The 25,649-nt window shown below is 45.1% G+C and overlaps 1 protein-coding gene across 1 annotated transcript; it reads left to right on the top strand.

Annotated features, from left to right (window-relative positions):
• Positions 1 to 252: 252 nt before the first annotated feature.
• On the top strand, positions 253 to 17,654 carry LOC134395776 (vomeronasal type-2 receptor 26-like). Its single transcript, XM_063121938.1, has 6 exons — positions 253 to 257; positions 3,464 to 3,755; positions 7,632 to 7,847; positions 11,678 to 11,905; positions 13,125 to 13,251; positions 16,744 to 17,654. The coding sequence occupies exons 1-6, from the start codon at positions 253 to 255 to the stop codon at positions 17,652 to 17,654; spliced, it is 1,779 nt and encodes a 592-aa protein (XP_062978008.1).
• Positions 17,655 to 25,649: the final 7,995 nt, after the last annotated feature.

The raw sequence follows: 25,649 nt of genomic DNA, 5'->3' as shown, positions 1-25,649 counted from the left end.
CAACTGCTTAATGAGGAAGGCAAATTGATAACAGACGACAAACAAAAGGCTGAAGTGCTTAATTCCTACTTTGCCTCGGTCTTCTCCTAAAAGCGGGTCTATGACCCCCTCCTGGAAAAAGTGAAGCAGAAGTTGAGGAGGCAGGATTGCAGTTTGAGATTGATAAAGAAATGGTCAAAGAACACCTAATTTCTCTGAATGAGTTTAAATCTCCGATGAACTGTATCTAAGAGTAATGAAGGAGCTAGCAGAATGGGGTGAGGGGAGACCACACTGGAGACAGCCTGGAGTGCCACTTATTATTATTATTATTATTATTATTATTATTATTATTATTAATTTATTTATATAGCACCATCAATGTACATGGTGCTGTACAGAGCAAGACCCTGCCGCATAGGCTTACATTCTAATAAAATCATAATAAAACAATTAGGAGGGGAAGAGAATGCAAACAGGCACAGGGTAGGGTAAACAGGCACCCAGACTGGAAAAATAGGCCTTAGCTAGACCTAAGGTTTATCCTGGGATCGTCCCGGGGTCATCCCTGGCTGCTCCCGGGATATCCTGTGTGTTATTTACATGAACAGGGATGACCCCGGGACGATCCCGGGATAAACCTTAGGTCTAGCTAAGGCCTTAGTGTATGGGTTTTGAATATTGTTTAGCTCCTTTGTTTTATAGGTTGAAAAGGCAGGGCCCCTAAATAGCCCATGTCCAACATTTCTTCTTCCAGACATGTCTCTAAAATGTTTATTAAAAGAGCTTTCAGATCCAACTGGACTGGGAGCTTTATTGTGTTTCAAGTCTTTAATGGCTTGCTCAACCTCCTCCACCAGTATATCCATGTTTGTTGGTTTTCATTAGTTGGGGTAATGCCACTTTTTTTTCAAATATTTTGATATAAGATCTACCCCAGAGAGGTTATATGATAAAGCTGTGCGTAAAAGTCTGCAAACAGAGAATTAATTTGCATTTGATCAAACGTTAGGGTGTCCTCGTTCCTGCTAATTGAATATATTTTGCATTTCGTATGTTTCTTTTTAAGCACTCTGGCCAACGTTTTGGAATGTTTGTTACCAGAAAAGTAGTATTTTTGTTTTACGTGTAAGAGGAATTTAAGTCTGTTTCGATTGCGGCATGGTCTGACAATATTTTGGGGAGAATATTGGATGAGATGTGGTTAGGGATCCATGATGGAGGGACCAGGATATAATCTTACCTGGAGAAAAAGTGAAACCTTGGGGGAAAATAAGAGAAACCCCTAAATGCCAGATTCAGACATCTCCAGGAGTCAATCAAATGGAAACGTTTCAACAATGGAGCCTTTATCTAATTGAGAACCAGGCTTCCTAGCCAAGACTAAATCACATATAGCATTTAAATCACCTCCTAGAACCCCGATTGCAAACTGAGTAGTTTCTTAAAGACCTTGACCAAAAAGAATATTGGTGCACGTTAGGTGCATATGTTGAAGCTAGTGTAATAGCTTGGCCTTCTAATTTTCCCACCAGGAATAAGTATCGTCCCTCTGAGTTAAATCTGGTCGCTCTAGTATAGCTCCTGCAGCTTTAACTGTTGTGATGAAGAGGGAATTTCATCAGGTTCTCCATATATACAAATGACACCTGCAGAATTTCCCTTTTCAATACAACTGTTAAAGATACAGGAGCCCTGTCCTCCTTTACATAGGGTCACCCTACCTGTGGGAACAGTTGCCATTTTGAGAAAGTGTTGTGGGTCTGCTGGGGTGGGGTGTCCGTGTAACAAAAATGGCTTCGTGTGTGTGTGTGTGTGTGTGTGTGTGCGTGTGTGTGTGTGTGTATGGCCAATCAAAGAGTGACCATATTTGGGAAACCAAAAAAGAGGACACCTAGCGTGTGTGTGGGGAAGCAGCTTTCTGAGTCCTGCAGAAAGTACGTTATTCCCCCGCCACCTTAAAGAACCCGATTGGAGTGGAGGAGGGGAAAGGATTTCATTCTGCACCACCACCATCCACTCCAATTGGGGCCTTTTCTATAATGTCCACGAATGACCCACTTTCCCCTTTAAGACCTCAATTGGAGCTCGGGGTGGGGGAATGATGTGCCTCAAGAAAGCATGTCACTCCCTCCTGCCATGCTAATGGCAGCCTTAAAGGGGAAGGTATGCCATTCCAGGACATTATTGAAAATTATAGAAAATCCCCCCTGACACCATGGAAAGAACAAAAACCAGGACAAATCCGGGGAAATCCTGACAGTTGGTCACCCTAGCCAATCACAAAATGCTGGAAGCCACAAAAGGAATTAGAAAGCCATTACACTCCTAGAGCAATCTGCATTATTATTATTATTATTATTATTATTATTATTATTATTATTTTATATAGCACCATCAATGTACATGCTTGTACCTCCATACAGAACTCAAATGAACCCTTTGCATGTTTACTCAGAGGTAAGCCCCATTTAACTCAGTGGTGCTTGCTCCCAGAAAAACGTGCTTAGAATTGCAGTTTATGGAACAGAACTAATCCATTTTAGATGAAAACCTTAGCACAGAACAGTCAGATTTATAGCAGACGCTGATGAATGAACATTTTAAGGTAATTTCCATTCAAAGTGGATTTCACCTGCATGTCTGGGTTGTTCCACTGTTTTAACTAGGGCACTGCATGGGAATTAGTTGTTGTGCTTCTGGTTTTGGATCTGGATCAGTGTAACCCTGATTAAAGGTCTAGGAGTGAAATGCTTCCCTTTATGTTGCTTGGAATGGCTCATGGATTCAAAGAGCAAGACCTAAATATATTACTATCATTTTTTAAAATTTATTTATTTTTATTTATTTATTTATTACATTTTTACACTGCCCCATAGCTGAAGCTCTCTGGACGGTTCACAAAATTAAAACCATTGAATGCAGGTTGAAGATATCTCTCTATATAAAAGCCCAGAGGCCTCCTCCAAGCCACTTATGCAAATAGAAGAGAAGGCAGAGGCAGTGGATTGGCCTACTGGTTGGTGATGTCACAATGACATTGCCAACCAGTAGGCCAATCCACTGCCTCTGCCTTCTCTCCTATTTGCATGTTCTCTCCTATTTGCACTTATAGGCCAATCCACTGCCTCTGCATTCTCTCCTATTTGCATGTTTAAAAATTCTGAGCTCACAGGGCCTTCTATGGAAGTGCCCAGAAAAACAACTGTCCTCTACCAAGAAAAATAACTGCCATCTAGGGAAGTTCCAAGATAGAAGGCCAGAGGGCGCCTCCAAGCCACTTCTAGGTTTTGCCCTCTGGCGCCATCTAGGGACATTTCTCGGAACTGCGCCCTTCTAGGATAGTTCCAAGTTCCGAAGAAAGATAACTACCAGGAGCTTCCGGCCTAGCAGAGGGGCCCAAACTCACTAACCTCCTCACCAGACTGCTCCTCTACACATGTCGTATGACAGGCTTTTTTGCTAGTTGTGTATATTTCTGCAGGAAAGGATCCGCAAAGTCCTGGAACCTCCTGTCCTTCTTGTTTGCCATTTGGGAGATCAACCAGAATCCCCAGATCTTACCCAACCTCACCCTGGGCTACAACATCTATGACAACTATTTCGATGCCCGAATGTCTTCTGATGCCTTGGTAGACCTGCTTTCTACTGGGCGGGAGAGTGTTCCAAACTACAGCTGTGGAAAGCAGAGCCACCTGCTGGCTGTCCTTGAGGGGGCCGACTCGGAAAACTCCATCCAGATTTCAACCATGACCAACATCTACAAAATCCCACAGGTAGGATGAGGTGCGGTGGGGCATTTGCACAGGCTGATCCTATGGAAATGTGGACAGGGCTCCTGTATCTTCAACAGTTGTATTGAAAAGGGAATTTCAGCAGGTGTTATTTGTATGCAGCACCTTTGGAAATGCCCTCTTCTTCACAACAGTTAAAGCTGGAGTAGCCTTGCCCTCTTTAGCATCTGGTCAAGAGGCCGAAGCTCCTGCAGCTTTAACTGTTGTGAGGAAGAGGGAATTTCACCAGTTGCTGCATGCATAGAAATGACGTCTGCTGAAGTTCCTTTTCTATACAACCATTGAAGATACAGCAACATACCCAAAATGTCCTATATCAAGAAATGATTTGCTATTTTGCTATGAAAATATATATTGTGTTATTTCCTATCAAGGGTGTGTGTGTGGGTAGGTGGGTGGGTGGATGCCAGACTGAGTTTGCCCAATGTTTAGCAGTCCTCCTGCTATCCAAACATCATTACTCGTTGGAAAACCACTCTGTTTTTTGAGAACTGTGCTATTATTGTCAATGGGAATGAACAAAAATGCATGCATCTCTGTCATTTTTAAAATTTGGCACCCTGGTAGGACCTAAGTAGGGCTTTAGCAACCCCAAGTTTGAAGCAGATCCCTTCATCTCTTGATTTTTAGATTATTATTTTAAAAATATGGTTTTAATTTTTTAATTAAAAAACAACAACCACCAACATTTTTAAAGATAAAGAGATGGAAATTGGCAACTTGATAGCTCTTAAGTAGGACTTTAGGCAGGCCAAGTTTGAATCAGATTGGTTCATCCTCTTATTTTTAGGAATTATTAAAATTCCCCCTCTCAAACCATTCCTCCCCCCCATAAACACACCCACACTCACACCCACACACCCCTCTGTTTCTGTGTTAATTCACCCCTGAACATTTATGGAGGGAGCTTTTCTCCTTTACTTTGCTGATGCACAGTTGTGCATCTTCTGTTTATCAAAATAGAGATCAGCAATAATAATAATAATAATAATAATAATAATAATAATAATTTATTTTTCATCTGCCTCTCCCTCTGGATCGAGGTGAGGTACAAAAACCATATATATATATATATATATATATATATATATATATATATAAAACATAAAACTAATAAATTATTAAAAGTAGCAGATTATTAAAAGGCATCTTAAAAATCAACTAGGTAGGCTTGCCAGAAGGGATCAGTCTTTATGGCTTTCTTAAATTCCGGAAGGCTGTTAAATTGCTGAATCTCTCCTGGCAGGCCATTCCACAATCTGGAAGCAGCAGAAGAGAAGGTCCTCTGGGTAACTGTTGTCAGCCTTGTTTTTGTTGACTGGAGTAGATTCTTCCCAGAGGACCTGAGTGTGTAGGGCGGATTGTATGGGAGATGTTGATCCCGCAGGTAGCCTGGACCCAAACCATGTAGGGCTTTAAAGGTCATAACCAACACTTTATACTTCACCCGGAAACTAATCGGCAGCCAGTGAAGAGATTTTAAAGTTGATCTAATATGGTCACCCCTAGGTGTACCGGTGGCCAACCTGGCTGCCCTATTTTGAACCAGTTGAAGTTTCCGGGCTACGCACAAAGGTAGCCCTATGTAGAGCACATTGCAGAAGTTGAGCCTCAAAGTTACCAGGGTGTGCACGGCTGTCTTTAGGTCTTCTGACTCTAGGAAGGGGCACAGCCTTCTTCTCCTGCTCCTTGGAAGGATGACCACTTCCACCACCAGCAGCAGCAGGGACAGCAGAGAAAAGAGTGTACCTAATTTTGGTGGTGGTGGTGAAACTAGAAATACCTCTCCTTCTCCCCCAACACAGGCAGAGCCAGCAGCAGCACCCATTCCATGATACAGGATGGAATTAGATGGGAAAACTCACAAAGGAGTGTAGGGTTAGTAGATTAAACACACACACACACACACACACACACACACACACACACACTATAACAGCAGGCACTGAGGGATGAAATGTAAGATAAAGGATTGGAATGGAAAGATAAAGAGGTTTTTTTTTTGTATTTTATATAGTTTTGGTGGGAGGGAGTAGACTGCATAACAGTAAAACACACACACACACACACACACACACACACACACACACCAACAAAGCGGAAGTGTGGGGTGCGGTGCTTTAAAAAACTTGGATTTCAACAAGAACAGACATTGACTGAGACAGAAAGACTGGGATTTAATGAAAGATAAAGGATTTTTCCTTTTTCTTTTTTTAAATTTCTCAGTGGGTGTCATGTACTGTAGCTGCTCCAGCTTTCTCTGGGAGACAAATGAGGCGAAGTGCTAGGCAACTTACAAAGCTTTATTGCAAGCAATGAACACTTCTGTAACACAAACTAGGCGCCTTCTGTGAAACTCTCCCTTAGGCAGAAACTACGCAAACTAAGTAAGACAATTGTCCGTTCAAAGAAAAGGCTTTTCAAATGTTCATCACTTCAAGGTGGTTGATGCGTGGATGAGTTCTCATGCAATGTGTCCAACTGTCTCTTTGCTGCTAACCTTGCTAAATGTTTTAGTTTCTGGCAATTCCTAGCATCAAGTAAGGTTTCTGATTGCTCACCCCCGGAAGTTGACTCCCTGTCCCGTAAAAGCATAGAATTTGGCCTAAAGAGATAGACTCTGGAGGGGGCAGATTCTCAGCTGGAGCCTCTCCTGTGTGAACCTCCTCCCCCACTGGCTCTAACTGCCTGATGTCTAGCTCGGCGTCTTTTGAGTCTGAATCTGTTTCTGATTGATTACCTGCCTCACCTACTCCCAATACAGGCACAGTAAAGCTATACATGACAGTGGGGATAATAGGGTAGAACAAGAACACACACACACAAACACGCAAGCATGGGGTGGTACTACAACAAGCAAGTAAAAGCAGACAGACACACAGAGAGAAAAGAAACCCGGGGGGGGGGGGAGAGGAAGCAGGAGCTCTTTCTCTCTCAGCAACTAGAAATAAAGCTGACAGAGCAAGCACAGCTAACAAAGTGATCTCTCTCTCTCTCTCTTTCCCTCTCTCTCTCTCTCTTTCTCTTGGAATCTCTTCTCCTTCCTTCTAAACGCTCCACAAGGGATGAGATCCAAGAACAAATGGGTTTTATGATTTGCTATCCCTCCCCCTAAGCAACATAATTGGAGAGGAGGGGGAAAGGGAGGAGACTGTGGCTATTGGTTAGCCACAGATGTCAATCTCAAAACTACCCCTCCCCCACCCATCAGCGACAGCGTCTTCCTAATATGGAAGTATTCAGTTAGTTGTCCATCAACATGAAACGAGCTCTCCCATCACTTGAAAAACCTTCGGATACCCACGGATCCAATCGAGGCTCCAAAGAATCTTCTAACTGCACCATGGGCTTCCGACGGTTTTGAGACCGCCCCCTAACCACACCGAGATTTCAGAGGTCTATTGGACCACCAAGTTTGCAGTGCGGAGTGCACACCCCTACTAGATATTAATAATATTGTATTTCAGAAGAGACATGATAGCACTCTTTAAATACTTGAAAGGTTGTCACACAGAAGAGGGCCAGGATCTCTTCTCGATCATCCCTTACTACAGGACACGGAATAATGTGCTCAAGTGACAGGAAACCAGATTCTGGCTGGACATCAGGAAAAACTTCCTCACTGTTAGAGCAATACAACAATGGAACCAGTTACCTAGGGAGGTGGTGGGCTCTCCCACACTAGAGGCCTTCAAGAGGCAGCTGGACAGCCATCTGTCAGGGATGCTTTAAGGTGGATTCCTGCATTGAGCAGGGGGTTGGACTTGATGGCCTTAGAGGCCCCTTCCAACTCTACTAATCTATGATTCTATGATCTGTAAACAAAATAAATCCCCCATCTCTTCTTTTCCTCATTAGGCCACTTACGCATTTGTTTCCCATGTTCTGAACGATAAAACTCAGTTCCCTCTGCTCTACCGCATGGTCCCCACAGAAGAAACCCAGTATCCAGAGATTATCAAAGTGCTCCTGCATTTCAGATGGGTGTGGGTCGGTCTCATTGTCCCAGACACTAACAACGGAGAGAGGTTCATGAGGGTCATGATCCCTCTGCTTATTAGGAGCGGTATCTGTGTTGCCATCTCACAAATAATCCCAGAAACATCAAAAAGAATAACTTCACTAGAATCAAATCAGGTTGCTTCATTTCTCAGTTTGAAACAAGTCAACGTATTTCTTTACTATGCTGAGACTCGTTCCTTCATAGATGGGATGTTATTTGTACAATACTACGTTGAGCCTTTGTTGAATCGCCTTGCAGGGAAAGTCTGGGTCACGACAGCTTTGTGGGACCTCACCTTGGATTTGGTGTATAGTGATTTATCTTACCAAAACATCCATGGATTTTTTTCCTTCTTCATCCAGACAAAGAGGAAAACAAAATATGATGATTTTGCAGAAGTGTTCTCTGCTATGGTGCAGTTTGTGAAGAAAGCATTTCATTGTTTTGAGCCAAAGGAAGTGTTGTCTGTGAAAGGTTGGACACGATGCAAAGAGAGAGAGGAACTGGTGACTCCACCACCCCAGGAGATACATGACAGAAGCCTCTCTCTAGACAACTACATCATTTACAACACTGTCTGGGCTGTGGCCCGTGCCTTAGATGCTGTTTATTCATCTAGATCCAAGCGGATGCTGTTGGTGGGTGGCAGCCGGATGGAATATCAAAGGGTCCAGCCATGGCAGGTATCTTGGTGGAAGCCCACAAACAGCTGTCCCATGGCAGACTCATTGTCTTGGAATCAGACTATGAAAATATTTTAGAAACTCACCTGTTCTGGTGCATCTTTGGGTTTTATCTCATCATGAGATACCAGGCATTCCTAAACGGGCACTGGGAATAACCCTTCTTACTTTGGCGTCACTTCAAAGTGGAACATGCTTGGAGGCCTTTTGTGGCCCTAAGGAACGGACTTCCCTCTATATTGGAGACTCAGATATTCAGCATGTGGCAAAGAGCTTCCTTTCCATTGATATTCTGCATCCATTTTTATCAATAAACTTGGATTTCTTCCTTTTATTTACAATGCTTGTATACTGCTCCACATTCAAGATTTTGGAGTGGTGAACGGCAGATAGGATTACAACAACAACTACTACTACTACCAATAATATGTTAAAATTACTGTTTTTAAAATAACTATTTTTGCACAAGTGGCTTCTTTCACCTTGGTAATCAAAAGAATCTGGTGACCAGGACCTGATAGAACCAGAACCCCAGACCAACACAGATTAGGGTGACCCTATGAAAAGGAGGACAGGACTCCTGCGTCTTTAACAGTTGCATGGAAAAGGGAATTTCAGCAGGTGTCATTTGTATGCAGACAGTCCCTAATGAAATCCCCTCTTCATCACAACAGTTAAAGCTGCAGGAGCCCTGCCTAGCATTACCAGATACAAAAGAGGGCAGGGCTTCTTCAGATTTAACTGTTGTGATAAAGAGGGAATTTCATTAGGGACTGCCTGCATACAAATGACACCTGCTGAAATTCCCTTTTCCGTGCAACTGTTAAAGATGCAGGAGCCCTGTCCTCCTTTTCATATGGTCACCCTAGTGACACAGATCCCACCCTCAGCTAGCCTGACCATATTTTGGATACCAAAATGGAGGACAATATGGCTGCCCCAAAGGGGGCATACCCACCAACATGCCCAGCCCCCAGGGGTGCGTGTGGACCCAAACATGGCCTTGGTCACATGTCTGATTTCACAGCACACAATTAAGACAAACCTGTTCTACATAACATCTTAATGTTAAAATCATTGGAATAAAGGACAAGTGAGACATTCAATGTATCTGAAATTAACTTCACTCATTCCTACTTTTGCAGCTTTTACTGTACTTTTTGCTGCCGGAAGAGACTCGTCAACTTAACAGTCTATTAGCATTCAAGAAAGTTATAAAGACTAATCTCTTCCGGCAGGCCTATCCAGTGGAATTTTAGGATGCTTTTAGTATGTTTTTATGGGGTTTTTAACAATGTATGTTATGTTTTAATTCATTTTTATGTATTTTATATTTACTGTTATTCCCTGCCTTGATCAGAATGGAGAGGCAGGTAAGAATTATTATTATTATTATTATTATTATTATTATTATTATTATTATTATTATTTTGAAGCTTTTGCTATACTTTGTGTGATACAGTCTCCCCTTCCCTCAAATATCTTTTCTGACTGCAAATCCTTCACTGGATGACCATAGTCTAACCTTTGCTAACATTTAACACTCTTTCCCAATCACCTTTCCTATATCCATACTCACAGATTCAGCATACTGCTACCATGGAACAAATAAAGTAGTAGACAAGTACAGAAAAATCTAGTACAACAAACAAGCAACCAAGCATTCAGAAAGAGTATATAATACTTATACCCTGCAAACATTAGCCATGGAACAAAATGGACTAAAGGCTAGTACCTCTTAGCTTGTTTCAACTTCAACCAGACATAACAGTCAAAAACAATAAAGAAAAGCACACCTTTCTCAGTGACATAGCAATACCTAATTACAAAAATGTTGCAGAAAAGGAAGAGAACAAGAGAGAAAAATATACACCACTGGCTATGGAAGTTAGAGAACTATGGCAACAGGAAAAAGTTACAATTACTCTGTTAGTCACATCAGTCACCAGCATCACATCATTTTTTTTTATTTTACAGAAAACTTTCAGAAATTAGGCATAATACATGCACACCAACATCCAGAAAGCAGTCATACTTAAAACATGTTCAATAGTCAGGAAATTTCTGAATCAGTAAAAGACAACATGGCTTGGCAAAGCCCATCATGTTCATCTGGAAAACTACCACGAGTAAGAAAAGAGAGATAGATGATGATGATGATGATGATGATGATGATGATGATGATGATAATGATGATAATAGCAACCCTGTTAATTTTTTAAAAGTTTCTTTAAGAAGATGAACAATTGTCAGCCACTGTTACAAAATATACGGCATGCCAATTATATCAAACAAATTAGAGAGGAAGGTCTATGGGTCAAAATGCATTATTTAATAGCATATCACCTCCAAATCATCCCCCCAACTCACACACAGAAAACTACGGCTGTCCCTCCCCCCCCCCCCCGCACTGCAAACATGCACATGCATCCATTCATAGTCAAACAACCAGGCATCCCATTCAGACACCGTCACATCAATATACTCACACACGCGGCCAGCATGCATGCGCGCGTGCACACACACACACACAAGGTCACTCACTCCAAAACACATGCACACACATCCATTCACTCAAACAACCGTGCACCCCATGCACCCATACACTCTCTCTCACACACACACCTTAGCCTTACCTTTTACTTGCTTCTTTTCTTGCTTCTTCTTCTACTACTTGCTTCTTGTCTTGCTTCTTCTCAGGCCAGATCAGCGCTTGGGGGGGAGAGGGGATGGAGGACGCATTCCCGGAAGTCCGGGAACGTATCTTCCAGCCCACCTGGGCCAATTCAGACCTGCATCTACAATACAAAATTGAGATGGGTGTTTCTGAGTATATAATATTGGGGATCCTAGAATTTTAGCCTTAAGTTTTCCCCTCTAAACACAGAAAAAATAATGATGTTGGTACTAGGTGCCCCCTTTATAGGGAGAATATTCCATAACTGGGCACCACCACCAATAAGGCCCTCTCTCTTGTTGCCACCCTCCAAGATTCCTTTGGAGGAGGTGCCTGGATGAGGCCTCTGAATGCTAAGAATATTGCACGCCTTCATCTTCAGTTTGTGTGACAAAATATAACGGTTGGATGTATTCAATTTTTACCTCACAAAACCAGCTTCTTCATATTAGCACTTTGAGTGAGAAACCTCATCTCATGTTGGACTAAGATACCAAGCCTAGTTTCCTATATTGTCAATACTGCTGTTTGCTCTTTCTAGCTTCACCCTTTCCTGAGAGATCCCCAGTTTTACAATACTTCCATGGCTGGTGTGTATGTGGCTGAGAACGGAGACCTGGCAGCCAACTTTGACATCCTGAACTGGGTGATGTTTCCCAATAGGTCTGTTGTTAGAGTGAAATTTGGGAGTCTAGAGAGACAGGAAGCCACCCGCCAAACATTCTCCATTGACCAGGATGCCATCGTGTGGCCCAAATGGCTCAACCAGGTAGGGGTGGGGGAAACACCACTATTTACTTCCCACCATCGGGAGAATTGACCATTTATTTCTACTCTCTATTTTCTGTTCTCTAACCAGTTACTGATCCATGAGAGCACCTCAGCTCTTATTCCATCTCTACTTAGTTTATTCAGGAGTCTTTGGTGGGTTTTTTTTTAATCAAAAGCCTTTTGGAAGTCCAGGGCCTTGCTAGATGAGGCTTTAGCCCGGTGTGAGCCCTGGGCACACCCCTGTGCATCCAGATGACACACAGGGTATCCTGGGCTCAGGCATGGGTGAACCCTCCCTGGGCCTGGGGTAACTGGCACCTCTTCAGGCCCAGTTTTTCCTGCAGTCTTGGGCTGAGCCCGAGACCACAGGTGTGTAGCCAGGTCCATCGCTTTTCCCAGCTACCAGATTTACTCCCGAGTAGCTGGTAAAAGCAGTGGATGGGCCGCAGCGCTCCACAGGGCTACGGTGGGGACATGGGGGGATCGCGGGTGGGGGGCAGGGGGAATTGGACATTGTGGGTGGGGGGGCAGGGGGGATCAGACATTGCGGGCGGGGGAGCGGGTGGGGGATCGGACATTGCGGGCAGGGGAAGGAGAACAGGGCCGGGGGGCAGATCGCAGATGGGGGGAGATCCTGGACAGGGCCAGTGGGGGAGATCATGGATGGGGAGAAGGAGAACGGGGCCAGGGGGGAGATCGCGGATGGGGGGGAGATTGTGGATGGGGCCAGGGGGGGAGATTGCAGATGGGGGTACAGAGATTTTTTAAAAAACTACTTACCGTTCCTGGCTCCTGCGCTGCCGCCGCTGCTTTAAAAGTTTTAAAATAAAATGGCGGCCGCAATGGCTCTCCTCCAGAGCTCATCGCAGCTCACGTGTGAATAAGTGTGAGATCTCACGTTATTCATAACACGAGTTCTCGCCTCCTCTCCCCCGGATTTTCCGCCAGGTCTAGCAAAGGCCCAAGTAAACAATGTCCACCAGATCAGCCCTGACTACAGGTTTATTGTCACTCTCAAAGAATTTGAGTAGATTAGTGAGACAGAGCTTGCCTTTGCGGAAGCCGTGTCAATTCTGTTGCTCTTGTTCTATTATTGTGAGCCACCAAACGTTTACAAACTCATGAAGTGTCCCTTCCACACACAAGTTCATGACTCCCTTCTGTAGATGAATGACTCCTAACACCTTTGGTTTGATGCTCCTTCTCTTTATGGTTAGAGCCTGCCCCATTCAAGGTGCTCCGACAGCTGTGGCCCTGGGTACGTCAAGGTGGCTACAGAAGGCGAGCCAATTTGCTGCTATGTCTGTGCTCCCTGTGCAGAAGGGACAATCTCCACTCAGAAAGGTAGGTGACCCCAGAAGAAAGGGTGTTCCTTAGGGAAGAGGGCAAAGCTTCATTGGCTGCCAGTCAAGGTCCGGGCCGATTCAAAGTGCTGGTATTAACATTTAAAGCCCTAAACGTCTTGGGGCCAGGCTATCTGAAGGAACGCCTCCTCCCGTATGTACCTGTCCAGACCCTAAGGTCATCCTCAGGGGTCCTTCTCCACGAGCCCCTGCCAAAGGAAGTGAGGCAGGTGGCTACCAGGAGGAGGGCCTTCTCTGCTGTGGCACCCCTGCTGTGGAATGAGCTCCCTAAGGAGGTTCGCTTGGCACCTACATTATATGCTTTTAGACGCCAGGTGAACACCTTTTTATTCTCCCAGCATTTTAACAGTCTATAAATTAATTTGAACTTGCTGTTTTAAATTTGTATTTTAAATTTTTATTTTTGCATTGCTGCTGTTTTTATCTTGGTTGTGCTTTTATATTGTATTTTATATTATGGTTTTATCTTGTTGTTTTATACTTGAATTGTCTTAATTTTGTAAACTGCCCAGAGAGCTTCGGCTATTGGGCGGTATAGAAATGCAATAAATAAATAAATAAAGATTCTCCTAGAAATGTTTGGTGAAGGATTTTTTTAAAAAATCTGGATCCTTTCTGGTTTGTTAGATGTGTAGTATCCATAATGAATTTCACAAAGTTGTTACAAATATGTCTTCGAGGATGGACTCACTTAGCTTCATCCCACCAGCCTTAAATTTTGCTGTTGCAGCGAAATCTACGCAAAAGACTCAAGTGACACCGACATTATAGTCTAATTGTGAAGGACTCAGATGACGTTGACTATGTACTGCTGTGATTGCATTTCTTCCCCCCTTATAGTGAAATATTTTGGAGCGGGGAAAGTCTGGTTCTTCCAGGCATGCGAAAACACATCGCTCAAATTACATGTGTTTTCATCCATAATTTTCAATGCGCTGTACTGTGGACGTGTTTTCAAGGGGTGGTATTGCTGATGAAGGAGAGGGGTAAACAAATTCAAATCCTTTCCTCCTCGTGGTTCTGAACTCCCTTGCTCCCTCCTGGCAGGGAACCAGGAGTGGCGAAATCCCCCAGCCGAACAAGCAAAAAGCAGCAGCAGCAATCCTCACCCACATATATACAAATCAAGCAGACAGGACATCAAGGGAGGAAAGGAAGGTGGGGGAGAGACTCTTTCGATCTGTGTATGTTTTTAACCATTTTCCACTGCAAAGGAACAAGTTCTTCAGTAGGTCAGTAAGAGCACTCTTCAAAGCAAGACAAGGCGGGTCAGTTTCACCCAAATGTCTTGTCAGTTTCAAGCAAAGTCCTTTGGCTGCTTCTTAATCAGTGTGTGTGTGTCCGTCTGTCCTTTCCTTTGAGCATGTGAAGCTGAGTGGGGGGTGGCAGGAGACACAAACAAGGGGAAGCATAGAATCATAGAGTAGCAGAGTTGGAAGGGACCTACAAGGCCATCGAGTCCAACCCCCTGCTCAATGCAGGAATCCACCCTAAAGCATCCCTGACAGAGGGTTGTCCAGCTGCCTCTTGAAGGCCTCTAGTGTGGGAGAGCCCACCACCTCCCTAGGTAACTGATTCCATTGTCGTACTGCTCTAACAGTCAGGAAGTTTTTCCTGATGTCCAGCTGGAATCTGGCTTCCTTTCACTTGAGCCCGTTATTCCGTGTCCTGCACTCTGGGAGGATCGAGAAGAGATCCTGGCCCTCCTCTGTGTGACAACCTTTGAAGTATTTGAAGAGTGCTCTCATGTCTCCCCTCCATCTTCTCTTCTCCAGGCTAAACATGCCCAGTTCTTTCGGTCTCTCTTCATAGGGCTTTGTTTCCAGACCCCTGATCATCCTGGTTGCCCTCCTGGAAACGTTCTCTATGGGGGTTTCCTGCATCTCCCCACCTTTTTCTTTTCTTTTTTTTAACAGTGGGGGAGTCCAGTTTTTATTGTGAGCCCCCACATGGGAAAGGATGGCTTAATCCTCTCACTAACTGTGATTTCCCTCTCAATTTCTCTGTAATTGGTGGTCCTGGTGCTGCATTTGAACTCTCCTCCGCCGTACACTGGGAGTTGAGATGGCCACTTCCTACCTCGTTTTGCTCCCCGACTCCAGCCACCCCCCTGGTTTTTTTTCCCTTTTCCACCCACCTACATTCAAAATAAATTACAAACTGCCCTGAGAATGAGGTACAAAAAATGGAATCCCCTTTCACGTGGACAGAAAACTTTCAGGAAATTCCGGAGGTTTTTCCTTTCTTACATCCTGGAAATAAAAAGATACTTCTGTTCTATATCCATATCCAATGGTGATGCCTACCTGTGAGAAATTGTTGGAGAAATTCTGTGAAATTGCCTCCTCCCACAAATTTCTCTGCACACAAATAGAATGGAGAATTATGAAAGTCCCCTTGCGCACAGCTCTAGCCCATTATTCCTTGTGAGTCCACGGAATAATGGGCTCACATGGAATAATGGGCTCAATATACTGGAAGCCAGATTCCAGCTAGACATCAGGAAAAACTTCCTGACAGTTAGAGCAGTACGACAAGGGAACCAGTTACCTAGGGAGGTTGTGGGCTCTCCCACCCTAGAGGCCTTCAAGAGGCAGCTGGACAACCATCTGTCAGGGATGCTTTAGGGTGGATTCCTGCATTGAGCAGGGGATTGGATTCGATGGCCTTTGTGAACCACCCAGAGAGCTTCGGCTATTGGGCGATATAAAAATATAATAAATAAATAAATAAATAAATATAAATAAATAAAGGACCTTTCCAACTCAACTGTTCTATGATTCAATGGAATATAATATATAAATATTTGTTTCAGACGCAAGACTTACATTTTCGTCCTAAGAAATAGGGGAAATGTCATAGATGTCACCTTTAATGTAGCCAGGCTGAGAGTGGTACTGCTGTTAATAACTGTGTGTGGTACGTGTGGCTGTATTCCCTATCTCTTCTCAATCCTCCCAGAGTGCAGGACATGGAATAACGGGCTCAAGTTAAAGGAAGCCAGATTCCAGCTGGACATCAGGAAAAACTTCCTGACTGTTAGAGCAGTACGACAATGGAACCAGTTACCTAGGGAAGTTGTGGGCTATCCCACACTAGAGTCATTAATTTAAGTTTAGCTACACTGCTATTTGAACAACATGCAAAACAGCCTTATTCTGATTCAAACTATGGTCCATCTATCCCCAGGGCAGTCTACCCTGACTAGAAGGGGTTCAGTGACTTGGGAAGAACACCTCACTGCCCTTGTTGCCTTCCTAGGTGCAGACGCCAAGCATGTCCTCCACCAATGAAGTGTTATCCCTTGCCAATTCTGCCATATTTGGTCACTTCAGGTATCTTCCATCCACTGTCATTGGGCTTTTCTGGCTGTCACCCTGAAAAATGTATTTGATGAAATGCAACTGAATACCCACTACTATGAATGCAATATTAACATTAGTTACATTGATGTCATTTCCCTACTTTTCAGATGCGGATGATTGTACCAAGTGCCCAGAAGATCAGCATCCAGACAAGAACCAAGTTCAATGTGTCCCCAAGACTATAACTTTCCTTTCCTATGCAGAATATCTGGGGATCATCCTGGCTTCCATTGCCCTGTTCTTGTCTTTAACCACCATCTCTGTGTTAGGAATCTTCATTAAGTTCCTAGAAACTCCCATAGTCAAAGCCAACAACCGGGACCTCTCCTACATCCTCCTCGTCTCCCTCCTGCTTTCCTTCTTATCCTCCTTCCTCTTCATCGGCCGGCCAAGGAAAGCCTCCTGCCTCCTCCGACAAACTACCTTCAGCATCATCTTCTCACTTGCTGTCTCTTCTGTGTTGGCCAAAACCATCACTGTGGTGTTGGCCTTCCTGGCCACTAAGCCAGGGAACAGGGTGAGAAGTTGGCTGGGGAAGAGTTTGGCCAACTCTATTGTCATTTCCTGTTCCAGTGTCCAAGTTGTCATCTGCACCATCTGGTTGGGAACTTTCCCACCATTCCCAGATTCTGACATGCACTCCCAAGCTACAGAGATCCTACTGCAATGCAACGAAGGGTCTGTTGCTATGTTTTACACTAGCTTTAGCTACATGGGCTTCCTGGCTGCCATCTGCTTCACGGTGGCTTTCCTAGCCAGGAAGCTGCCCGGATCCTTCAATGAAGCCAAGCTGATCACCTTCAGCATGCTGGTCTTCTGCAGCGTTTGGGTGTCCTTTGTGCCCACCTACCTGAGCACCAAGGGGAAATACATGGTGGCCGTGCAGGTCTTCTCCATCTTGGCCTCCAGTGCTGGGCTCCTGGGCTGCATCTTTCTTCCCAAGTGCTACATTATTGTACTAAGGCCTGATCTAAATACAAAGGAGCATCTCATGATGAAAACTAAAGATGGCATATGATTCTTATTTATTAAATATTACATTCATATTCTGGTTCCCTCCCCCCTCCTTTTCTGTCTTGGGAATCTGTGCCCTGTATGGCAATAGTGATTAACCAGCAATTTCTTCCAGCGGGAACCAAGGATTACTATTAGAACCTATCTCTCTTTCCTTTCAAAATGAATTCATGAAGGTGAATGCAGAGTAAAGCAACAATAATAACAACAGAGAGATGCAATGGGCCTGTTCAGACAACACGCTAAGCCATGGTTTGGCTGCTACCCTTTTGAAGTAAATGGTTAGTGAGTATGTTTAAACTGTGGTTATGTAGCTACCATGGTTAGGAATGGTTCACATGACGTGCAAAGTCATGGTTCACATGATATGCTAAGCTGTATTGTTTAGCTCAAAATGCCTTACCACCATGGCTTAGCATGTCATCTGAACAGAGTCAGTGTTTAATTCCCAATATATTTGGGTTCCCAACGTCTTAGGAGAGACTTCTTCTATGACGGTCAACTGAAGGTTAAACGGAATGTCACAAATTGTGGTTGCTTACAACTTACCCTTCATGCACCCACGCATTTCCGGGGTCTTTCAGTCCCAAATCCAGATGGGGAGGATGGAGTGCAGGAGACCAGCAAAGATGGTCCGTGTTGTTCTGGTCCTGTGAAATATCTGGGCCTTACTGTATTTATTTATTTATTTATTTATTTATTACATTTTTATACCGCCCAATAGCCGAAGCTCTCTGGGCGGTTCACAAAAATTAAAACCACAGTAAAACACCCAACAGTTTAAAACACAATTACGAAATACAGTATAAAAAGCACAACCAGGATAAAACCACACAGCAAAGTTGATATAGGATTAAAATACAGAGTTAAAACAGTAAAATTTAAATTTAAGTTAAAATTAAGTGTTAAAATACTGAGTGAATAAAAGGTCTTCAGCTGGCGACGGAAGCAGTACAGTGTAGGCGCCAAACGGACCTCTCTGGGGAGCTCGTTCCACAACCGGGGTGCCACAGCGGAGAAAGCCCTCCTCCTAGTAGCCACCTGCCTCACTTCCTTTGGCAGGGGCTCATGGAGAAGGCCCCCTGTAGATGATCTTAAGGTCTGGGTAGGTACATATGGGAGGAGGCGTTCCTTCAGATAACCTGGCCCCAAACCGTTTAGGGCTTTAAATGTTAATACCAGCACTTTGAATTGGGCCCGGACCTCGACTGGCAGCCAATGAAGTTGTAAAAGGACTGGCGTAATGTGATCTCGCCGGCCAGTCCCTGTTAATAACCTTGCTGCCCTGTTTTGCACCAGTTGAAGTTTCCGGACCGTTTTCAAAGGCAGCCCCACGTATAACGCATTGCAGTAATCCAAACGAGAGGTTATCAGAGCATGGATAACTGTAGCTAAGCTATCTCTGTCCAGATAAGGGCGCAGTTGGTATATCAGCCTGAGCTGATAAAAGGTGCTCTTTGCCACTGAGTTCACCTGTGCCTCAAGTGACAGTTCTGGATCGAAGAGCACCCCCAAACTACGGACCCGATCCTTTAGGGGGAGTGCAACCCCGTCCAGGACAGGGCAAACATCACCTCGCCGGACAGAAGAACCACCCGCTAACAGTACCTCCGTCTTGTCTGGATTGAGTCTCAGTTTATTAGCCCTCATCCAGTCCATTACCGTGCCCAGGCACTGGTTCAGAACAGCCACTGCCTCACCTGGGTTTGATGAAAAGGAAAGGTAGAGCTGGGTATCATCCGCATATTGATGACACCTCAGTCCACATCTCCGGATAACCTCCCCCAGCGGCTTCATGTATATGTTAAACAGCATAGGGGATAAGATAGAGCCCTGCGGAACCCCATGGCTTAGGTGCCACGGCACAGAGCAATAATCCCCCAGCACCACCTTCTGGAATCGGCCATCCAAGTAGGAGCGGAACCACTGCAACGCAGTACCTCCAACTCCCAGCTCAGACAACCTATCCAGAAGGATACCATGGTCGATGGTATCGAAGGCCGCTGAGAGGTCTAGGAGAACCAACAGGGTCGCACTCCCCCTGTCTCTCTCCCGACAGAGGTCATCCCACAGGGCGACCAAGGCAGTTTCCGTTCCAAAACCAGGCCTGAAACCCGATTGAAATGGATCTAGATAATCCATTTCATTCAAGAGTGCATGGAGTTGTCCTGCAACCACCCGCTCAAGCACCTTGCCCAGGAAAGGGATATTAGCCACCGGCCTGTAGTTGTTAACATCCTCCGGGTCCAGATTAGGCTTCTTCAGGAGTGGTCTAATTACCGCCTCTTTTAAAGAGGCCGGCACCACTCCCTCTCTCAAGGAGGCATTTACAACCTCCTGGACCCAGCCGGCGATCCCCTCCTTATTTGATGTAATGAGCCATGAGGGGCAAGGGTCAAGCACACAGGTGGTCGACCGGACTTGGCCAAGCATCTTGTCCACATCCTCGGGCCTCACTAACTGAAACTCATCCAATAAAACTGAACCGGACGGCGCTCTGAACACCTCTACTAGTGGAGCTGCATTAAGTGTGGTGTCCAATTCATGACGAATCTGAGCGACTTTATCTTCAAAGTGCCGTGCAAATTTGTCACAGCGTGCTACCGAGGGTTCCACCATCTCTCGCCCTGGCCCAGAGTGTAACAGGCCGCGAACCACCCGGAAAAGCTCCGCCGGACGACACTGAGAAGACGCAATGCTGGTGGAAAAGAACTGCCTCTTTGCCACCCTCACCGCCACAGAGTAGGCTCGATAGTGAGCTCTAACCCGTGTTCGATCAGACCCAGCACGAGTCTTCCTCCACCTGCGTTCTAGCCGTCTCCCCTCTTGCTTCATCGCCCTCAGCTCAGGTGTATACCAAGGAGCTGACCGGGCTCTGCTCAGAGGGAGAGGACGCTTGGGCGCGATCGTGTCAACCGCCCGAGTCATCTCTGCATTCCACAGAGCGACCTGGGCTTCGACAGGCGCACCGGCCATATCAGCAGGAAAATCCCCCAGAGCCCTCTGGAATCCATCGGAGTCCATTAGCCTCCGGGGGCGGACCATTTTAATAGGCCCCCCACCCTTGCAGAGGGGAAAGGCCGCCGAGAGTCTAAACCTCAGTAGGAAGTGATCTGACCATGACAAGGGGGTAGATGTTAGTTCCCCCACTTCCAGATCACCATCCTCCTGCCCAGTCGAGAAAACCAGATCAAGCGTGTGTCCCTTTGCGTGTGTTGGGCCGATGACATGTTGAGACAGCCCCATGGTTGTCATGGCAGCCATGAAGTCCTGAGCCGCTCCGGATACAGCAGCCTCGGCATGGAAGTTGAGATCCCCCAGAACCACCATCCTGGGGGTCCTCAACACCAGGTCCGAGACAACCTCCGTCAGCTCAGGCAGGGAGACTGTGGGGCAGCGGGGTGGACGGTACACCAGCAGAATCCCTAATCTGTCTCGAGTACCCAACACACAGTACAGACACTCCAGACCAGCACTCGACTGAACAGGAAGCCTAGAGAGGGAGATTGTATTCCTATAGACCACGGCAACCTCCCCTCCCCAGCCCTCGAGTCTGTGCTGGTGCTGCACCGAGTACCCAGGAGGGCAGAGCTGGGTGAGAGCAACCCCTCCCAGTTCCCCCACCCAGGTCTCAGTGATGCACACCAGGTCAGCCCCCTCATCCACAATCAGATCATGGATGAGAGAGATTTTGTTTTGGACTGACCTGGCATTCAGCAGCAGCACCACCAGACCCGAGAGCAAGCTGATAAGGCCGCCAGGAACCATCTGGTTGGGGGAAGGACTAGAAGAGGGGGTAGCTGTAAGGAATCTGTCCCCTCTTCTCCTCATCTGGCCTGTTCCTCCCCCAGCACCATACCTCCCCCTACCCGTGACCACAGTTATGCAGGCACCCCCATATTCCCCAGAGCTCCCCAGGCACATATTAAAAATTATTTAAAAATTGATTAAAAGTTTTTTGAAAAATTGCTGTTGGTTGCTGGTCGGCTGGTGTTCTTCAAAACAGGGTGGCTCCTCTGTGCGACGCAAAGTGCGGCGCCAAGTGCGCACTCGGTGCCGCACTCTGCGCGTCGCCGAGGCGCTGCCTCTGGCCGGCTGGAGCTTTACCTGTAAGCAAGGCGGGGCACTAGTCAGCAGATGTTCAGCAGCTGGGGGAAAGAGACTGCAGAGCCCAGGCTCCTGCAGCCCCAAGGTCTTCTCTCCCCACTGCAAGCAGCAAGCACACCCCACTGCAAGCAGCAAGTATTGCTAAAGTAATCCTCTATGAGGTGACTCTCACCTTTATTATGTAAGTTGACCCATGCCTTTATTGGGTGAGTTGATATTGAGACATAGATGTCACCTTTAATGTAGCCAGGCTGAGAGTGGTACTTCTGTTAATAACTGTGTGTGGTACATCATGGCCTGCTCCTGTTGGACTCTTCCCCCATCCCCACAGGGCAAACTGTCATCTTGGCCCTGTGGGGAAGAAGAAAGAGCAAGGGGACAGGAGCAGGCAGAAGAAACATCATGGCCTGCTCCTGTTGGACTCTCTCTCTCTCCTCCCCCACTCCCTCCCTCCTGAACTCCTGTTCCTTGTGTGTCATGTCTTTATTAGACTGTAAGCCTGAGGGCAGGGACTGTCTTTTTTGCTAAGTGTAAGCCGCTCTGAGAGCCTTTTTTGGCTGAGGAGCGGGGTATAAATATGATAAATAAATAAATAAAAAAAATACATGTGGCTGTATTCCCTATCTCTTCTCAGTCCTCCCACAGTGCAGGACATGGAATAACGGGCTCAAGTTAGCCAGCTTCCAGCTGGACATCAGGAAAAACTTCCTGACTGTTAGAGCAGTACGACAATGGAACCAGTTACCTAGGGAGGTTGTGGGCTCTCCCACACTAGAGTCATTCAAGAGGCAGCTGGACAACCATATGTCAGGGATGCTTTAGGGTGGATTCCTGCATTGAGCAGGGGGTTGGACTCGATGGCCTTGTAGGCCCCTTCCAACTCTGCTATTCTATGATCAGGAAAAACTTCCTGACTGTTAGAGCAGTACGACAATGGAATCAGTTACCTAGGGAGGTTGTGGGCTCTCCCATACTAGAAGCCTTCAAGAGGCAGCTGGACAACCATCTGTCAGGGATGCTTTAGGGTGGATTCCTGCATTGAGCAGGGGGTTGGACTCGATGGCCTTGTAGGCCCCTTCCAACTTTGCTATTCTATGATTCTATGATTCTATGATGGCTGCTGCAGGTAATGGTGAGAAATGTGAAATCAGGTTTGGTGAGGGGGACTGTTTCAAAGGTTTTTAAGAGGCACAAAGAAAAAGTGCAATTTAGTGGCATGGGTGGGGAACATAATGATTTTGAGCAGAAATCAATTGCTAAATTTGTTAAATTGAAGTATTTTTTGTAAAACAGTGCCTTTTCCTTCTGAAAGGTACACACAGAGACTTGCATAGAATATGAGAGCTTCGGCTATTGGGCGGTATAAAAATGTAATAAATAAATAAATAAATAAATAAATAAATATGAAGTTAGACAATTGAGCTCACAAACCTGAACTCACATTTTTTGGGGGGGGCGGCGAAGTGATTTTGGGAAGATGCCATTTGAAACGAACGAACAGTGTGCCACTTACCAGTTCTTTCAAACTACAATCCCCAAAATTACCAAAACTGTTTTATCTACACCAAGCATCTCAAGATCCAAAGCAGTCACGGCTTGCTCCTGCAGTAGGCAGGCTGGTGGAAATCTCAATGAAGACAGAGAATGAATATTTTCCTTTCAGACTCCAAACCCTTTCTATTGTAACCAAACACCTCCTCTTAAAAAGCAACCCCACAAATCTTGCAGCATGCCTGCTGTTAGAAAACTCAGTGTGATGCTGAATGGATTTTTTGGTTTCATTCATGATGAGAAATGTAAATCATCATCATCATTTTCATCTGCTCTTTGCCTTGGAATTATCTGGTAACCTTTAACATCTGTGGAGCATTCGATCTTCCATAGCTGAGATTGGCTGCTTCTAACCCCATCAAATAATTTCCGAGTGGAGACGGCCCAATCGGAGCTTCTAACATCTCTGAAATTATTAAACCATTTTGTGTGTGTGTGGTGTGGTTATACATCCACACCAACATCCAGAAAGCAGCCAGTGTGGTGTAGAATCATAGAATAGCAGAGTTGGAAGGGGCCTACAAGGCCATCGAGTCCAACCCCCTGCTCAATGCAGGAATCCAGCTTAAAGCACCCCTGACAGATGGTTGTCCAGCTGCCTCTTGAAGGCCTCTAGTGTGGGAGAGCCCACAACCTCCCTAGGTCACTGGTCCCATTGTCGTACTGCTCTAACAGTCAGGAAGTTTTTCATAGAATAGTAGAGTTGGAAGGGGCCTACAAGGCCATCGAGTCCAACCCCCTGCTCTATTTATTTATTTATTTATTTATTTATTTGTTTATTTATTTATTACATTTCTATACCGCCCAATAGCCGGAGCTCTCTGGGCGGTTCACAAAAATTAAAACCATTCAAAGTATAAAACAACAGTATGCAGTGTGGGAGAGCCCACAACCTCCCTAGGTAACTGGTTCCACTGTTGTACTGCTCTAACAGTCAGGAAGTTTGTGGCTAAAGTGTTGGACTGGGGACCGGGAGATCTGGGTTCTAGTCCCCACTCGGCCATGGAAACCTACTGGGTGACTTTGGGCCAGTCAAATCCTCTCAGCCCAACCTACCTCACAGGGTTGTTGTTGTGAGGATAACATGGAGAGGAGGCAGATTATGTACGCCACCTTGGGTTCCTTGAAAGAAAAAGGTGGGATATAAATGTAATAATAATAAATAAATAAAATACTTAAAACATGTTCAATAGTCAGGAAATGTCTGAAGCACTAAAAGGCAGCATGACAGTTAAAGCTGCAGGAGCTATACTAGAGTGGCCAGATTTAAAAGAGGGCAGCTTTAACTGTTGTGATGAAGAGGGAATTTCACCAGGTTCCCCATATATACAAATGACACATGCATAAATTCCCTTTTCTGTGCAACTGTTAAAGATACAGGAGCCCTGTCCTCCTTTCCATAGGGTCACCCTAGTGGTAAGGAAGCACCATTTGTGACATTGCACAATATCATGATGGATCATGGGGCATGTTAGATAAGGCATCACGCTTAGCGTCCTATTTCCTGGCTTTGTGGAGTTTGGACTAAGGTGAGAAAGAATTCTTGTCTGGCCTTTTAAGCTAGCAAGTTTTTTGTTGATTGACTCTATATACCGTATTTCTTCGACTGTAAGATGCCATTGATTGTAAGACGCACACTAATTTCAGTACTACCAACAGAAAAAAAACCCTAAGACACACCCGCGATTCTAAAACGCAACCAATTTTTAGAGGTTTATATGTGTCTTAGAATCAAAGAAAGAGGGTAGTTTACCACTTAAGAACATATGCAAATAATTTACATTTTTGAAGAGAGAGAAAAACCCTTTGAAAACAAACCAGCAAGTATAAGTAATTATGAAAAAAGCAGGTCAATTAAATCACTTATAAACTATTCCGTCAGACACTGATGTACCCAAAATCATACAACAGTTTTAAAAATGCAAAACTTCCTTAAATTCTTCAAAGCTTCCGACTGATACTCAGACCTCTCTGCTTCTAATTCACCACCGTAAGGTGAAATACTACTACCAAAGTAGTTCAAGGGAATATTTACTAAATAAATTATGTACTTCAGTCTCAGCAGTTAAGGAGAGAGATGTTATTTCCCCCTTTTCCTACATTGATCCCCTTATCACTTACAGAGCATTTAATGTGTTTCACTTCTGTGTCTGTAGTGATGTTTGCTTGTGTATACCTGATTTAGCTACAATCCTAAATCAGGAACTCCTGAACCCAGAGGCTGCTGGTCCCTATGCCTCCTCATTGTCCAATCTTGCTTTTTTGCTAGACAGGCTCTCCAATCTCCTACCCTCCTTGCTCTCTGGAACGCCCAATCTCCTACCCTCCTTCCTCTCTGGAA

This window comes from Elgaria multicarinata, chromosome 3, assembly GCF_023053635.1.
Source record: "Elgaria multicarinata webbii isolate HBS135686 ecotype San Diego chromosome 3, rElgMul1.1.pri, whole genome shotgun sequence".
Taxonomy (NCBI): domain Eukaryota; kingdom Metazoa; phylum Chordata; class Lepidosauria; order Squamata; family Anguidae; genus Elgaria; species Elgaria multicarinata.
This window is presented reverse-complemented; position numbering and strand designations above follow the sequence as displayed.

Bases quoted from the DNA above. Each gene is read 5' to 3' on its own strand.
- LOC134395776 (XM_063121938.1), top strand. The intron at 3,756-7,631 runs GTAGGATGAGGT...TTTCCTCATTAG, and splicing joins ACATCTACAAAATCCCACAG to GCCACTTACGCATTTGTTTC. The intron at 7,848-11,677 runs GTTGCCATCTCA...TGCTCTTTCTAG, and splicing joins TTATTAGGAGCGGTATCTGT to CTTCACCCTTTCCTGAGAGA.